Source organism: Microcaecilia unicolor, chromosome 4 (genome assembly GCF_901765095.1).
Source record: "Microcaecilia unicolor chromosome 4, aMicUni1.1, whole genome shotgun sequence".
Lineage (NCBI taxonomy): Eukaryota > Metazoa > Chordata > Amphibia > Gymnophiona > Siphonopidae > Microcaecilia > Microcaecilia unicolor.
In genome coordinates this window covers 279496056-279515049 of record NC_044034.1, presented here as the reverse complement: position 1 = coordinate 279515049, position 18994 = coordinate 279496056, and the positions used below count along the sequence as shown (strand labels likewise).

Here is an 18994-nt window from a genome sequence, read left to right as displayed (position 1 = left end):
AATGAGTTACGGATTGAATTTTGTTATTGTATAGCTGTCATGTAAATTGTATTGCCTCCTGTAAACTGTTACTATACTTTTCTTTGGAAATGATAATATTAATAATCTTTGATCCCTTGTAGTGCAAATATATCAGAAAGAAACCAAAACAGTATTATTTCTTCTTCTTCCCATTTTAAAAAGCTAATAAAGAGGGAGAGAAAAAAAAAAAAAAAAGAAACTACAGCTATACTACTCCGGAGTCATGATCATTCCAAGAGCAAAGTGACAAAGGGGGCAATTCTGTAAGGAGCCATCTAGATTTAGGTGGCCAAAATGTGTGTAAATGCCAGTATTCTAGTCACTTATGTGTGTAAGTGGCCACTGTTGCATGTAAATCACTGTATTTTGGTTATTCTCTAAGTATGTGTCGTTCTTCGATGGTGCAAACTTTGGGTGGGATGCACAAACAAGTAACTGATGGGATGTGCATAATTCATTAGTACTCTTTCACAGTCTAGGGTGAGCATTTACACCAGCTCCATGGCTTGATTAAGAGGTCACGTCCAAAATATGAGTGTATTTGATTTGTTACACTACTAGCTTTTCTTTCTTTCTTTTTTTTTTTTTTAAGAATAGTAGGCATCTACTTGTCTTTATAGAATAGGCTCTAAATAGACACCTTCTTGGTAGCTAAAAAATATGTGCCCTTTATAGACTTACCCCTGGAGATCTGGAGACCTTTCTCAGAGCCGCTAAAGAAGGGCGCATGTCAGCTATCAGAAAAAAAAAACCTGAGGGGTCCTTTTACTAAGGTGCGCTGAAAAATGGCCTGCGCTAGTGTAGGCATGGATTTTGGGTGCGCTCAGAATCATTTTTTCAGCGCACCTGTAAAAAATGCCCTTTTAAAATTTTTGCTGAAAATGGACGTGCAGCAAATTGAAAATTGTTGTGCTTCCATTTTGGGTCTGAGACCTTACCGCCAGCCATTGACCTAGCGGTAAAGACTCACACGGTAATGACCTACGCATGCCAAATACCACTTGGCGTGCGTCCGTTACGCGCTTCCAAAAATAAAAAATATTTCAGACACGTGTATCGGATGCGTGCCAAAAATGAAATTACCACAAGAGCCACGCGGTAGTCTGGCGGTAACTCCATTGTGGCGTGCATTGGGCGTGCGTAGATGCTTACGTGGCTTAGTAAAAGGGTCCCTGAATGAGAATGGTGTTCTTGGGAGGATAGCTAGGAAGAAGTCACTGCTCTCTAAAAAGAACATTGCTTCCTGCCTCATGTTTGCCAAAGAGCATCTGGATGTTTCACAAGACTTTTAAAATAATATTCTATGGACTGATGAGTCAAAAATGGAATTTTTGATTACAATAACAAATGTTAGGTTAAAAAAAAAAGGCTGCCTTACAAGGTAAGACCCTCATCCCAGTTGTGAAGCATTGTTGTGAGGCTGCTTTTGGACATCATAATCTGGCGAGCTTGCTATTATTATTATGACATTTGTATCCTACATTATCCCAAACAAGTTCAGGTTCAATGTTGCTTACATTGAATAAATATATCAAAAATATAATACAGTCAGATAATTAATTATAACAGTTTAACTTATTAGGAATAATTGTGTGTTTTCTCCATCATAGCCTAACATTATCCTCTAGAAGTTTCTGATAGCCATCTGTGAGATGAAGCTGAGCTGAAATTGGGTCATTCAACAACTCTAAACATTTAATTAAATCTACTGCAAAATGGGTAAAGAAGAAAACATTTTCTGTTTTGGATTAGTCAAGTTAAAATGCAAACTGAACACTACTGAAATGTTATTGCAAGACCTGAAGTGAGCTGTTCAAGCAAAGAAGCCCTCGAGTCCCCCAATGGTTCGAGATAAGTACATAAGTACATAAGTAGTGCCATACTGGGAAAGACCAAAGGTCCATCTAGCCCAGCATCCTGTCACCGACAGTGGCCAATCCAGGTCAAGGGCACCTGGCACGCTCCCCAAACGTAAAAACATTCCAGACAAGTTATACCTAAAAATGCGGAATTTTTCCAAGTCCATTTAATAGCGGTCTATGGACTTGTCCTTTAGGAATCTATCTAACCCCTTTTTAAACTCCGTCAAGCTAACCGCCCGTACCACGTTCTCCGGCAACGAATTCCAGAGTCTAATTACACGTTGGGTGAAGAAAAATTTTCTCCGATTCGTTTTAAATTTACCACACTGTAGCTTCAACTCATGCCCTCTAGTCCTAGTATTTTTGGATAGCGTGAACAGTCGCTTCACATCCACCCGATCCATTCCACTCATTATTTTATACACTTCTATCATATCTCCCCTCAGCCGTCTCTTCTCCAAGCTGAAAAGCCCTAGCCTTCTCAGCCTCTCTTCATAGGAAAGTCGTCCCATCCCCACTATCATTTTCGTCGCCCTTCGCTGTACCTTTTCCAATTCTACTATATCTTTTTTGAGATACGGAGACCAGTACTGAACACAATACTCCAGGTGCGGTCGCACCATGGAGCGATACAACGGCATTATAACATCCGCACACCTGGACTCCATACCCTTCCTAATAACACCCAACATTCTATTCGCTTTCCTAGCCGCAGCAGCACACTGAGCAGAAGGTTTCAGCGTATCATCGACGACGACACCCAGATCCCTTTCTTGATCCGTAACTCCTAACGCGGAACCTTGCAAGACGTAGCTATAATTCGGGTTCCTCTTACCCACATGCATCACTTTGCACTTGTCAACATTGAACTTCATCTGCCACTTGCACGCCCATTCTCCCAGTCTCGCAAGGTCCTCCTGTAATCGTTCACATTCCTCCTGCGACTTGACGACCCTGAATAATTTTGTGTCATCGGCGAATCCAAAAGATTGGATCCAAATTTCCTCTAGAGTGATGTGAGAGACTGGTACAGGAAATGTTTAGCTGAAGTTATTGCTGATCATTGAGGTGCTTCAAGTCACATACTTGTTGACATAAAAGATACTTATAGTTGAATCTTATTGTTGACTAAATCAAAATGTGTCCTGTTTCCCTGATTTATTTATTCAGTGTAGTTATTGCTCCCTTTCATCAGGGCATAGATTGCAAGCTGCAGAGAATAGTCAGGAACTAGATGTGCAGGGTATAAGTGTTTAAAAAAAAACTCATGGGGTTAATATTCAAAGGGAGTTATCTAGGTAGGAATGGCTCCTACCTGGATAAATCCTGCCGACCTTGTCAAACACAGTGCAATGGCACTTACCTGAATGGTGTCACTGAATATGCGAAACATAGGAAAAGAAAGCCAAAGAAACAGCAAAACACAGTGGGAATGACCAAAAGGATGAAGCAGGTAGTTCAGATTAACCAGTCTTGTAAAGGCAATCAAGTAAAACAGACCAGAAATACAAAGATTGCAGCCTGACCAGGGCCGGTGCTAGGGTTTCTGGTGCCCTCCTGCAGCCTATTAGTTGGTGCCCCCTACACATCCAGGGGTGGGATCAGTATGACTCTGCCCCTACAGTAGCCACATCCCTTTTACCAGCCATGGCGCATATAAACAAGCATCATTTAAAGTATTACACCAGTATAGTTACGAAAAGAACTGATAAATGCAATAGTCAAAGCTTGTGGTTGGCATCTTCCACTCTTGTGAACTGTGTCTTAATCAGCAGCAGAGGGGAGGCGCTATAGACAGACAAGATGGGAAGACAATAAGTGGGTGGATTAAGGGCAAAATTATATGTAGGCTCATTTTAGAAAGAGAAGGACGCCCATCTTTCGACACAAATCGGAAGAAGGGTGTCCTTCTCACAGGGTCGTCCATATTGGTATAATCGAAAGCCGATTTTGGACGTCCCCAGCTGCTTTCTGTCGCAGGGACGGCCAAAGTTCAAGGGGGCGTATCGGAGGCGGGACTTGGGTGGACCTAACACATGGACATCCTCGACCCATAATGGAAAAAAAAGGGCGTCCCTGATGAGCACTTGGACGACTTTACCTGGTCCTGTTTTTCTTACAACCAAGGCACAAAAAGGTGGCCGAAATGACCAGATGACCACCGGAGAGAATCGGGGATGACCTCCCCTTACTCCCCCGGTAGTCACTAACCCCCTCCTACCCTCAAAAAAACATATTTAAAAATATTTTTTTGCCAGCCTCTATGCCAGCCTCAGATGTCATACTCTGGTCCATGACAGCAGTATGCAGGTCCCTGGAGCAGTTTTAGTGGGTGCAGTGCACTTCAGGCAGGCGGACCTAGGCCCATCCCCCTCCCTACCTGTTACGTTTGTGTAGGAAACAGCGAGCCCTCCAAAACCCACCAGAAACCCACTGTACCCACATCTAGGTGCCCCCCTTCACCTGTAAGGGCTATGGTAGTGGTGTACAGTTGTGGATATTGGGTTTTTGGGGGGGGGGGGTTGGGTGGCTCAGCACACAAGGTAAGGAAGCTGTGTTCCTGGGAGCATTTTATGAAGTCCACTGCAGTGCCCCCTAGGGTTCCCGGTTGGTGTCCTGGCATGTCAGGGGGACCAGTGCACTACAAATGCTGGCTCTTCCCATGACCAAAGAGCTTGCATTTGGTCATTTCTGAGATGGGCGTCCTTAGTTTCCATTATCACCGAAAATCAGAAACGACCAAGTCTGGGGACGACCGACCATCTGTAAGGACGACCTAAATTCCAAGATTTGGGCGTCCCTGACTGCATTATCGAAACAAAAGATGGCTGTCCATCTTTTTTCAATATTTCCCCGCCCCTCCATCAGGATATTTTGCGAGGACGTCCTCAACAAAACTTGAGCTCCTTTTTGATTATGCCCCTCCATGGTCATTTGAATAAGGTATGTAGGACTGGTCTCAGTTGTAGTGTGTTAAAATGAGCCTAGAAGATCCTTCACCCCACCCCCGCCCTTTTATGTTTCCCTCAAGTCCAGCACATTACAGGTTTCATTCTCCTGATATGTAGAAATATTTGTGGAGTTCTAGAACTTTATCAGCCTTGTTGCACCACTGCAGGACATGTTAGAGTCTTTGAGCACAGTTGCCCTATGGAAGATCTGTGACATTCCAAAGAAAGGCAGTTAACTAGTTGAGAGATTTTTTTTTTTTTTAGCAAGCACATAGAAGAATGATTTGGCACAAGTTTGAGGCTTTCAGGCAGCAGTTCCCATTACAGACTTGTTCAGCCATTTTCCGGTGTGCTGTACAAGGTGTGCCGAATATGTCTGGATACTTTTCTGTGTCATTGTTAGACAGGGCATGGTATAATCTTTCATTTTAAGGGAATGCCATTACAGGGAATGGCTGGCATCCATGACCTGAGAAATGAGACTATAATACTTTTCTAGCATCTTCTCCCTTCCTTCCTTTTTCCCTCCCTTTCCCTCATTGCCCAGAAATCTTGTAAAAATTATACACTACTTATAACCAGAGCTGTGCACTGGGTCTGAAGTCAAGCAACCTCTTTTATGTATTCAGAGTTATCTGTCTGCTGCCACCTTCTGGCAATGAAGTACAATATGCTTCCCTTATATTCCATATAATACCAGTCAAATGGCAAATTCAGTCAATATATAGTTACGGGACCACGATTATAACACCACTGTATGATATTGGGTCCCAATTAATCTGCTTATAGATATCCACAGCTCATAATCGCATATATTATACAACCACATAAATACCCATAGGAGATTCTCTGGTGACCGCAGCGGTGCTCATTGCTAATACATAGAGATAGCAATGTGTCCAGCACCCACCTCTTCATCGGTTCACCTGTATCAATTTATATTTATAGCTGATTTTTATAACACTTATATATAACTCAGTGATAAGTACTCTTCTTTTACATGTCAGACTGAGGGGTTTAAGCGTCTGACACGCATGTTTCGCCCATAGATGAGCTGTCTCAAGGACAGTCCCCTAAAGAAAAAGAAAGAAATGTGATATGTCTAGGATCACTATAAAAGAATCATATCTTCATGCTCTCATGCAGTGACCCATGTATTCCATGGCAGTTATTCAGACATCTTGTCCTTATTTTAAGAAAGGAAATAAATCAGTTCATGTCAGTCTCTGAGGAACACATCACGTTCAACCTGTGTTTGAGCCTTCTCAATGGGACTGGAAAGGTTATGTGGTTGTGCTGTAACCTGATTTACATGACTTTCTCTTAAATTTTTGTCTTGTTGGGTCTGTTAACTCTTCTCAATTGTCTTTACACTGATTCATACACAAAGCATGTTACAGGAAAGCAAACTAGCAGATTAACTCATACAAAATCCCTGTTGATATCTAAAGAAAAACGCGTATCTAAACTCTGGTTGGGCACTCACATTTCCTTTCCCTACAAATAATTCCAGAGCTCTTGTGCTATTGGAATGGAACAAGTGTTGCAGAGCCGGTAGTGGGAGGCAGGGCTGGAGGTTGGGAGGCGGGGATAGTGCGGGGCAGACTTATACGGTCTGTGCCAGAGCCAGTGGTGGGAGGCGGGACTGGAGGTTGGGAGGCAGGGATAGCGCTGGGCAGACTTATACGGTCTGTGCCAGAGCTGGTGGTGGGAGGCGGGGATAGTGCTGGGCAGACTTATACGGTCTATGCCAGAGCCGGTGGTTGGGAGGCGGGGCTAGTGCTGGGCAGACTTGTACGGTCTGTGCCCTGAGGAGCACAGGTACAAATCAAAGTAGGGTATACACAAAAGCAGCACACATGAGTTGTCTTGTTGGGCAGACTGGATGGACCGTGCAGGTCTTTTTCTGCCGTCATCTACTATGTTACTATGTACTGATGGGTGCCATTGTCTTACTTGAATGGTTCTCATACAGTGCAACAATCAATGTCATCAGCTGGCATGACAGATCTATACTTAAGAGTTAATGGAACAAATGTGTCACTTATTAAATTGAGATATCAAAACAGAATGTTATAACTCCAGAGAAGAAAGTTATCTGAAACATTTTGTGATTTTATTTTTCCTGTTGTGTTCTTCCCATAAATCCCACTACACCCTGGCCTGGGATAGTTGATGAATGATCCAAATCCCCATGTTGGGTGAGGTCTTGAAGGGAAATCTATACCAAGATTGAGGTCAGCCACTGATCAGATAATGGTTACAGAAATGTTACAGTTTGCATCTAAAGCAGTATAATATGAGACTTAAGGCGCTCTCTCTCTCTCTCTCTCTCTATATATATATATATATACATACATACGCACTTTAGAGGAGAAGAGAGAAAGAAGAGATATGATAGATTCATTCAACTGCCTCAGTGGTATAAGTAGTTGACAAAAAATATATATGTTTCAGTGTAAAGGAAGCAGTAGAATGATGAGGCATTAATATGGGTTCAAAAAGATTAAAATCAGGAGTAATATTAGACAATATTTCTTCACAGACAGGTTGCTATGTGGATGGAATAGCCTTCCAGTGGAGGTGATAAAGACAGAAACCATTACAGAAGATGTAGGGATAAGCAAGAAAGAGAAGTTGAGAAGAAATGAAGGGCAAGCCAGAGATCAGTTAGCATTTGACCTTTATGAAGAAAGTAGATGGTTTAGTGGTTGGACCTTTACAAGTTCTTATCTTCCATCGTATTATGGAGCCCATTTTACCAAGCTGCAGGAAAGAAGGCCCTGTGCTTGTGGCAGGGGCTGTTTTTCCCGCGCGCCAGGGCCCTTTTTTCCGCAGCGGGTAAAAAAGCCCTCAGCACACATGGCCATTTGGTAAGGAGCCCTTACTGCCACCCATTGAGGTGGAGATAAAGCTCCCACGCTAACCTGGAATAAACCAGGCAGCGCGCGGCTACGCCCCATTACCACTGGGTTATCGCTGCGCAAGCCATTTCCGGGGGTTTTCTTTTTCCCCAGAAATGGCATGTGCTTGAGGCGGAACTACCACTGGCGGCCATATTGGGCTGGCGGTAGAACCGGAAGAGCGAGCAGTAAGCCCACGTTTGGATTACCACCACTTGGTAAAAGGGTCCCTATATGTAGTGATGCCTGTTCATTATGGGGGAAATTCTATGTTTGACGCCTTAAAAATTGGTATTGTAAAACCACGTGGTTAGCATGATTCTATAAACTATGACTAAAGTTATGCGTAGTTTTATAAAATATACTCACATGCCGTTCTTTTGACTAAAATTTAGGCGTCATCTTTTTAGGCCACCTAAAATCAGGCCTAAATATCTGTGCCTAAGTTAGTTGCAGATCGGGTGTATTCTGTAATAGTATGCATAGTTTTTTTGAAATGCCCATAACCCGCCCATTCCACGCCCATGGCTTCATCCCCTTTTCAACTGTGCGCATTAAGAATTTACATGCACTGCGTTATAGAATACTCCTAGAAAGTTGTGCGTGTACATTCTAATTAAAGCCAATTTGTGCCACTAATAGGTTGTTAAATACCAATTATCGGCACTGATTAGCTTGATAGAATATGGGGTTATCTGTATGGTGGCATTTGCCCTCTTTTCCTCTCATTATCCAAGTGCATCACTTTTTCAGTGTCCCCATACACTGTTGATGAAGACTTGAACTTGGCCATAGGTCTACCATAGTAACCAACTGTACATCTAAGCCACAGAATATTTCTGGTCTCAGAAGTAATTTTGCCTTGACCTAAAAACAATGTACTCTTTCATTATGTGCTTCTCCTTTTGTATCCTGCTACCCCTGTTTGGCACAAGAGCAGGCATCGGTGTAAGTGAATTTGGTAAATAATAGCTTGCCGTCCTAGTTCCCATGCTTTGATGGTGATTGTGATGTGTTGTGGCTTATGTCTAGCATGAAAGTGTGCAATGTGAGCACCTTATTATACCTATATCAAAAAGAAAAATGATCAATGCCTAAGGCTGAGATTTTAGTTTTTTTCTGGACAATTTTCAGCAGTTTAGAACATTTTAAGATAGTTTTGTAGAAGCCCAATCTCAAGCCTTTTCTGGTATAGCACACTGCGGGCCCTTTTACTAAGGCGCGACTACATGTGTGTGTACAACGTGCATAAAATTAGAACTACCGTCTGGTAATTCTAATTTTTACGCACGTCTGGAAATATTTTTTATTTTCTATGGCATGGCGCTAACCGGGCGGTGATCGGCAGTGTATGCGCGCTGACGATTACAGCCCAGTTAACATGCATAACATGCAGTCTGAGACCTTACCACCACCCACTGACTTAGTGGTAAGGTCTCAGATCTAAAATGAGCACGCGCCAATTTTTATTTTGCCGCACGTCCATTTTCGGTTTAAAAAAGGCCTTTTTTGGAGGCGCGCTAAAAAATGGACCTGCACGCATTCAATACACACACCTATAACAGCACAGGCCATTTTTCAGCACGCCTTAGTAAAAGGGCCCCTCAAACAGTTAAAATCAAAGGTGAAATGTCATTTCAGGACATTTGTAGCTCTTCAGTATGTATTTATAATTCAGTGTCTTCTCTCTGTAATAAGCAAGTTGGGAAGCAAGTCAGAGTATATATAACTCCCATAACACATTTGCACCTTAGTTTTGGTGGCTGGGGAATGCAATGTGTTATTTTTAATGAATGTCATTTTTGTAATTTGTTTAAATGTTGCATTATTAAATGAATGTATAATGTATACATTGCACTACACTGTACAGCTCAGAAGAAAATGTTTTTAATGATTTCAGTAATTAGATGCTAGAAAGTGCTCATCCCCTTCCAGGCTCCCACCTTACTCTAGTCTGTGACATTCTCAAAATGAATCCTAGAACCATAAATGAAGGTCTTAGCAAATGATCAGCTTCTTGACGGAGAGGGCTTCTCTTGGATTCATGAGCACGTGTGTAGCATTCATAAATTAGAGCATCATAGGCGGCACTTAGTTTTAAGCATCAAGAAAACGTGTAATTGTCAGTATTTTAGTCATGCATCTAAGTAGCCACTTAGAGGTATAGTTTTATAAGTGGTTCCTAAACATCATCACCGAAACGTTTAGGTGCTGAGTGTTCTATAAAGGGCACGTGTCCTTTATAGAACAGTGCCTTGGGCCTGATTCTATATATGGTGCCTAAAATTAATGTGTGCTAGGCAATTACACCTAAGTATGTTCTAAATACAGAGCGTAAATTTAGTATAGTTCATGTGACTGAATCTATGTGCTTCCATTTATGCCAGTGAAAAGCAGGTGTAAATCCCATGCACACTGGCCCATATTTTATAACAATATGCGCAAATTTTGGAACGCCCACAAAATGCCCATTTCCATGCCCCTAAGTACATCCCTTGTTGGATGCATGTAGGTGCCTACATGCCTTAGTATACGTTGGGTGCACAGATCGGCTACGCCGGCTGATTTGTTTCTGCAATTTAGTCGCTGTCTATAGAATCTGGGGGTTAATCTTATAAAATGCTGAGTGTAGTAAAAGAATATGCTTTTTTTTTTCATATAGTGCGTACTTTAATGGTGGGTGTACGCATGGGTGGAGTATAGACAGAACATACATTATAAAATACTATGATATACACATGCTCTCGTTAGGCACAGGCATTTACACCAGCCCTAGGCCTGGTGTATGTGATTGCACCTTTAGTCGAAGCACATTTTCAGACAGTTAAGTTTCAGATGTATATATTATTTGATATATCGTTCATCGTTAACTCACCTAAGCAGTTTAAAAGTTATTAAATATGAATAAAAGGATAACACATAACAGAGTGAGAAAAAAAGAAAAGGCCACACAAAAAAAGTTACCCTTATACAGGGCTTCCCAAGCTATAGGTCATGACCCCAAATAGGGTTGCAAAAGCCATGTTTGGAGACACGACCTAGGCAAGAAATGTCATCAGCTCTGGGATTCATGTGCTTTCTGTGGCCGTGAAAGTTTGATAAGTGCTGCTCTAGTATTTTATAAAGAAAAGTAGATGCCTCCTTTTCTTTTTAAAATCAGCTTAATAGAGGCACATTAAATAGCACTTTTAGTAGGTGCCTGGTTATAAAATAACCTTTCATGGGTGCACGCAGGGCAGAACATTGCTGCTTATTCAGATGCCCTGTAACTGTGCTGATCTCATGATACTACATTTCTTCTCTTCTTTTAATCTGTAGCAGTGACCCTCCGAGAGGATGGAACCCGAAGATTGGAGAGGAGAGCCAGAAGGGTTTCTGCAGGCCTGTCAGATGATTCGTTGGCCAGTGACAGCGGTGTTTTTGAAGCCTTAAGTAAAAGGTTTAGTTTTCCATTCATAAATTCTCACAGGGTCATTTTAAAGTGCATTTCTGTGGGTAAAACCTGATGCACGGTTGAAGTGTGTTAATAAGGCATGTAGGTATACTTCTGGGGGCGGGTCTGGGGAGTTTTCATCGACTTAAAATACTTTTAGATTTTAAAAAAACGTGTCTGCACGCATTCTCACAGCAAAGCTACCGGTACCTGTAGCCAGTGTAACTGTGTGCAGGTAGTTTTACTGAAGTACCTTTGAAAATTGTTGTACCTTATGGAGTCTCAATATTCAAAAAAATTGCAAGTATCTTCCAATCTGCAAAAAATAACAAGGAGGAAAAAGGACTTCAGTGGCTTAGGCCATGTCTTAACAGTGGTTTGGACTAATAACTGGCCCATCTTCTTTATCATTCTGATAAAAAAAAAAAACCTCCTGTAAAATATTATCAATTTTATTGTATTTTTATTGTCTTTTTTGATTTTTTTTTCATTATCACAATTCTCACTCGATTATGTACATATCTGAAATATAAGCTGCCTCGTTCTATAGTGCAACTGTTTCATATTGGCTTCTTCAGGAGCGTTATAATCATGCAGCAATTTCAGTACCCCTGACGTGCAATATACACAATTCTGGTAATCAATAAAATTGGTAGTATTTTACAGGAGGTTTTTTATTGGACTGATGAAGCAGTTGGGCTGATGATTAGTCGAAAACACTATTAAGATGTGATCTAAGCCACTGAAGTCCTTTTTCCTCCTCGTTATTTTTAACAGATTGGAAGATATGTTTAGCATGAAAGTGTGCGATGTGAGCGCTGTATTATACCTATATCAAAAAGGAAAATGATACTTGCAATTTTTCCTGAATAGTGAAATTTTCTTTGGTGCAAGCTAAGCCTTTGTTAATAGTTATGTACCTTATGGAAAGCAATCCTATAAATTGACACCTCCATTTAGACATGCTGATGTCGAGCACTGGGTGCTAATTCCATAGTGGCATGTGTGCACCAAGATTCTATTATAGAATACTAGTGTAAGGTCAGCATGGATGCACCTAAGTTGAAGTGTGACCAGTTACGTGCTTGTAAATGAACGCATCTACATGCACCAAGTGACACGTAACTGATATTCTATAAATTACATGTCATTTGAAGACAGGCCCATAGCTTGCCCATGCTCTGCCTATGTATATACCCCCCCCCCCACTCCCCACTATTATGCGTTATACCACCTAAGAGCTACCTCATAATACACATTTGCGCTTAAATACCAATTATTCAAGGCCCTTAAATGAAATGGCCCAGGGTACTTGAAGAAAAGGATCTCCCTCTACACACCTCCAAGTTCACTAAGGTCCTCCCAAGGAGTATCCCTAACCACACCCTCTCAAAGGACATCTCAAGATATGATACCCGCAAGCGAGCCTTCTCCAGAGTAGCCCCCACACTCTGGAATGCACTTCCTGAAAGACTTTGCTTAACATAAAACTACCTCTACTTCTGGAAGCAAGTGAAAGCTTGGCGTGTGTAACAGTCCACAAATTTGTGTGAACTGTTACCAAATTACCCTCTGATTTTTTTTTTCTTTCTGTTGAAGTTCTGCAAAAACTTTTGGTGGGATGGATGTGTTTCTCAAGAGTCATTTTACCCCACACCCCTGTCTCTCCCATCCCATTTCTTTGAATTTGAAGAAGAGATTTGTGCAGCCTTGGAAAATCTCACAGAATTTCTTTGAATAATGGTTAGGGTAGTCCAGTAAAAGACATCACAAACCAATAGAGTTAAGTTTCCTCTTCTCTTCAGGGACCATTGTTGCCACTAGAACTTTCATCTATGACCTAGCAGTCTTCTAAGGAGCAATGGGCTAGATTGAAATTTCTGAGTGGCGTGTATCTCATTGCCATGTAGAGCAGTGGGGCTGCCTATGGATGCCTAGGCATCACCCACAGATTCTTTCAAGGTCTACAGCAGTTTCTGATACATGTAAATGATTTTTCCATTCTCTCCTGACTAGCCCAGAGTTGTATTCTCTGCCTTGAGTCATATTTTACCCGACTTTTATTTTTCCCATAAATCATATGTCCTGTGATCTGTAGTATATAGGGAATCTGTTTCCACTGGGACAGCATGTCTTGAGCTCATTTTCATCTCAAAATAAAATAGAAATGCCTGTCCATTTATGAAGGCTCTTAAGTGTCTTTCTGTCTCTGCCAGTGTAATCAGGTTTTTCTGTGTGCTCATTCTTTTCATTGGCTAGTAAAGAAAAAGACTTTTGTTCTGGTTGGTCTTTAATAAAAGGGCTTACCAGAATGCTGTCTGTAAGATTTTGCTGAGGTTAGCATGGCATCAGGGGTCTACAATATCAACGTGGGTTAATTAAAGTCTTGCTGGTGACGTTTCTGGGATGAAGCAAAAACAACAGTGGATCCAAAAAAACCTCTCAGATGGTGTCTTCTTAAACAAGTTCTTTATTGTAAAGTGAGTAAAAATGAATAAAAACAACAGCCCACATAAAAATGAAAAAAATTATTATATATATGGTTTGGGTATGTGAAATAAACTCTTGTACACTTAAAGAAAGAGGACGGGGGGGGGGGGGGGGGGGGGGGGGGGGAAAAAAAAGGGGGAGGGGGAAGGGGGGAGGGGTGAGGGAATGAAAGAAGGGAAGGGGAAGGGTGGGAAAACAGAAAAAGGGGGGGGGGGGAAGGGGGGAAGGGAAGGGGAAGAAAGGGAAAAGGGGATAATTTGACCATATGGGCTCTAAAATGGTCAATATAAAAGATATTAAAAAATAAAATTAATCCAAACTATAAAAAATATATATATAATTGGATACTAATTAGACTATAAAAAAGTAAATATATTAACATGACCCAAAGTAACAGGATATGCATATATTGATCTGTGTTGCCATCATAAAACCTATCTTACAAGAAAAAACTCCAAACTTACAAAAAGGAACTTAAATCCGTGTCAGTGTTTAGACCATTTGGTATAACTGTATTAAGAGTATATATTGTTCTTTGTTCTTCTCTTAACAACTTAACATCAATATTTCCTCCCCGCCATGACATATATAACTTCTTATATACAAAAAACTTAAGATCTTCTATAGTGTGATTCTTTTCGACCCAGTGTGGAACCAATGGGGCACTTTGCACCTGTCTTGTTAAACAGCTCCTATGTTCTATTATTCTTGTTTTCACTGCCCTTTTAGTTTTCCCCACATATAACAAGCCACAGGGGCATATAATAATATAAATTACACCCACAGTATTACAATCTGAAAACTGTTTTAAAGGATAGTTTTTTTGATTGTTTTGACAATAAAATGATGTTAGAGTCAAAGAGTGTTTGCATACTGAACACCTACCACAAGGGATGTGACCATTACCTCCATCTATAGTTGAACTGGGACCTGGAAGGGTAGACGGTACCAAAAACTCTTTCAAATTACGGTTGCGTGAATATGCTATCACTGGTACTAAATCAGTAAAGCACTTTTCTGTTTCTAAAATGTGCCAGTGTTTTTTGATAATTTTCTTGATGCCTCCTGAAAAATGTGAAAATTTAAGCGTACAAACTAAGTCTGGGCTGCGTCTGTCTGTCTTCTCATATAAAAGATCTTGTCTATCCTTCCCAATGGCCTTTCTTAGACTTTTCTTTACGCATTCTTGGGGATAACCTCTATTGTTAAACCTATGAGCCATATATTTAGATTTGTCCTTGAAGTCGTCAAAATCTGTACAAAGTCTCCGTAACCTCAAAAATTGTGAGTATGGTAGATTTTCTTTTAATGACCGGTTATGAAAACTAGTGAAATGTAAGTAATTATTTTTGTCTGTAGACTTCCTATAGATCGTTGTTTTAAAGGAATAAGTAGTTTTTTTAATCATAATGTCTAAAAAAGAGATCTCATGATAATGATAATGCATCTGGAAATGTAAATTTGGGTCCCTGGTATTCAACCAATCTAGGAAAGTGAATAAACTTTCCATGTCGCCCTTCCATAAGATGAAAATATCATCTATGTAACGTTTGTACAATCTTATTTCTTTTTTATATTGATGCTCTTTCAAAAATTTTTGTTCAAACTCCGCAACATACAGGTTAGCAATATCAGGAGCCATGGCCGACCCCATGGCTGTCCCTTTTATTTGTTGAAAATAGCTCTCCTCAAAACCAAAGTAGTTCTTTGTTAATGCGAGAGTAGCCAAAGTGATTATAAAATGGTTGGGGACACGTCTATCTCTGACATAGGATTCTATTAAAGGAACAAAAGGTCTTAAAAAGTAGTCAACAAATTTAGAGAGCGGTTCTAAAACAGATCCATTGCCTGATATAATTGGACGGCCTGGAGGGTTATCTAATCTTTTATGAATCTTGGGTAGCATATAAATAGTTGGAACTGTAGGATATTTAATGGTAAGAAAGTTTTTCTCTTTAGATGTTATGTACCCTGCGTCATAGGCAAAATTTACCAATCCTAATATCTCTTCCTGGAGAACGGGAGTAGGATCTTCTTCTAATTCAACATAATATTGTCTATCAAAAATCTGCCTTTTAACCTCCGTTACATAGTCATCATTGTCTTTTGTACCTACAGCTAAGTATGATTCATTTCAAACGAGGGTAGATATGTATCGTTTTTATAGGAAATTATTAATAAAGAAGTTCTTTTCTGGGAATGCGGAGATAGGTAATGACACTTCAGTTGTGAAGGACAAATCTAAATGGATGCCACCTGGCCCCCCTGATCCGGTCGTGTCTACATTTTACAAATGTGTTTTAGCAGACATCGACCGTTTAGAGAAAAATAAATACAAGGCACATCATAATCTCACAAAAGATGAGCACACAGCCATGTTAGCATTATCACGTAACCATGAAATTGTCTTGAAACCAGCTGATAAAGGAGGAGCAATAGTCATACAAAACAGAGATGACTATGTAACGGAGGTTAAAAGGCAGATTTTTGATAGACAATATTATGTTGAATTAGAAGAAGATCCTACTCCCGTTCTCCAGGAAGAGATATTAGGATTGGTAAATTTTGCCTATGACGCAGGGTACATAACATCTAAAGAGAAAAACTTTCTTACCATTAAATATCCTACAGTTCCAACTATTTATATGCTACCCAAGATTCATAAAAGATTAGATAACCCTCCAGGCCGTCCAATTATATCAGGCAATGGATCTGTTTTAGAACCGCTCTCTAAATTTGTTGACTACTTTTTAAGACCTTTTGTTCCTTTAATAGAATCCTATGTCAGAGATTCCTCACATATGATTACCACTTTGGAGACTTTTGATGGTGAACTTGATGACTTGATTATGGTCACTTTAGATATAGAGGCCCTCTACACCAACATACCACAGTTAGAGGCTCTATTGGTTATTGAAAACACTCTTGGAAGAAGAACCCATGATAGACGTGTCCCCAACCATTTTATAATCACTTTGGCTACTCTCGCATTAACAAAGAACTACTTTGGTTTTGAGGAGAGCTATTTTCAACAAATAAAAGGGACAGCCATGGGGTCGGCCATGGCTCCTGATATTGCTAACCTGTATGTTGCGGAGTTTGAACAAAAATTTTTGAAAGAGCATCAATATAAAAAAGAAATAAGATTGTACAAACGTTACATAGATGATATTTTCATCTTATGGAAGGGCGACATGGAAAGTTTATTCACTTTCCTAGATTGGTTGAATACCAGGGACCCAAATTTACATTTCCAGATGCATTATCATTATCATGAGATCTCTTTTTTAGACATTATGATTAAAAAAACTACTTATTCCTTTAAAACAACGATCTATAGGAAGTCTACAGACAAAAATAATTACTTACATTTCACTAGTTTTCATAACCGGTCATTAAAAGAAAATCTACCATACTCACAATTTTTGAGGTTACGGAGACTTTGTACAGATTTTGACGACTTCAAGGACAAATCTAAATATATGGCTCATAGGTTTAACAATAGAGGTTATCCCCAAGAATGCGTAAAGAAAAGTCTAAGAAAGGCCATTGGGAAGGATAGACAAGATCTTTTATATGAGAAGACAGACAGACGCAGCCCAGACTTAGTTTGTACGCTTAAATTTTCACATTTTTCAGGAGGCATCAAGAAAATTATCAAAAAACACTGGCACATTTTAGAAACAGAAAAGTGCTTTACTGATTTAGTACCAGTGATAGCATATTCACGCAACCGTAATTTGAAAGAGTTTTTGGTACCGTCTACCCTTCCAGGTCCCAGTTCAACTATAGATGGAGGTAATGGTCACATCCCTTGTGGTAGGTGTTCAGTATGCAAACACTCTTTGACTCTAACATCATTTTATTGTCAAAACAATCAAAAAAACTATCCTTTAAAACAGTTTTCAGATTGTAATACTGTGGGTGTAATTTATATTATTATATGCCCCTGTGGCTTGTTATATGTGGGGAAAACTAAAAGGGCAGTGAAAACAAGAATAATAGAACATAGGAGCTGTTTAACAAGACAGGTGCAAAGTGCCCCATTGGTTCCACACTGGGTCGAAAAGAATCACACTATAGAAGATCTTAAGTTTTTTGTATATAAGAAGTTATATATGTCATGGCGGGGAGGAAATATTGATGTTAAGTTGTTAAGAGAAGAACAAAGAACAATATATACTCTTAATACAGTTATACCAAATGGTCTAAACACTGACACGGATTTAAGTTCCTTTTTGTAAGTTTGGAGTTTTTTCTTGTAAGATAGGTTTTATGATGGCAACACAGATCAATATATGCATATCCTGTTACTTTGGGTCATGTTAATATATTTACTTTTTTATAGTCTAATTAGTATCCAATTATATATATATTTTTTATAGTTTGGATTAATTTTATTTTTTAATATCTTTTATATTGACCATTTTAGAGCCCATATGGTCAAATTATCCCCTTTTCCCTTTCTTCCCCTTCCCTTCCCCCCTTCCCCCCCCCCTTTTTCTGTTTTCCCACCCTTCCCCTTCCCTTCTTTCATTCCCTCACCCCTTCCCCCTTCCCCCCCCCCCTTTTTTTTCCCCCTCCCCTTCCCCCCCCCCCCCCCCCCGTCCTCTTTCTTTAAGTGTACAAGAGTTTATTTCACATACCCAAACCATATATATAATAATTTTTTTCATTTTTATGTGGGCTGTTGTTTTTATTCATTTTTATTCACTTTACAATAAAGAACTTGTTTAAGAAGACACCATCTGAGAGGTTTTTTTGGATCCACTGTTGTTTTTGCTTCATTGCTCTGCTGTGGAGAAAACACCTTCTGTGCGGGTTGACGTTTCTGGGATGCCTAGAAGTCACCATTCCTTGTGAGGGTGATGACAGAATTCAATTTAATGCATCATAGTTTGTGACCTCCAAACAATCTGATTTTCAGAGTAACCTGCTAGCTATCCAGGGTTTTTGATCACTGGTGCTCACAATGATCCTATATCCCCTCTTTTTCCCCCAAAGGCATTGCGATATCTAGGATATTCCTAGGAAAAATACATACAGTATTAGCAGACATCAGATGTAAGAACCAAGTAGATGTGTGCAGATATAGCCCTTGCACATTGATCAGGGTATCCCAAAAATCGGATCACTTATCTTTTTGAACTGTACTCATCAGTCTTGTTTCAATCTAATTGCTCTAACCTTTGGAATGGCTTACCCTTGGACATATGTATACAAACTTTCCTTAAGAAGTTCAAGAAAGCCTTAAAGGCATAGGTGGCAATTCTATAAATTGGCACAAAGATTAGATACCCCCAATGCCATGCATTTGGCACCAATTTTATAACT

The 18994-nt window shown here is 40.0% G+C and overlaps 1 protein-coding gene across 4 annotated transcripts in view; it reads left to right on the top strand.

Annotated features, from left to right (window-relative positions):
• Positions 1-18994, top strand: part of WWC3 (WWC family member 3) — a 240276-nt gene that overhangs the window by 178133 nt on the left and 43149 nt on the right. For all 4 annotated transcript variants that reach the window (XM_030201618.1, XM_030201617.1, XM_030201615.1 and 1 more), the window contains exon 12: positions 11056-11176. In XM_030201618.1, the coding sequence (XP_030057478.1) occupies positions 11056-11176 (121 nt within the window). The remainder of the gene's footprint in view (positions 1-11055; positions 11177-18994) is intronic.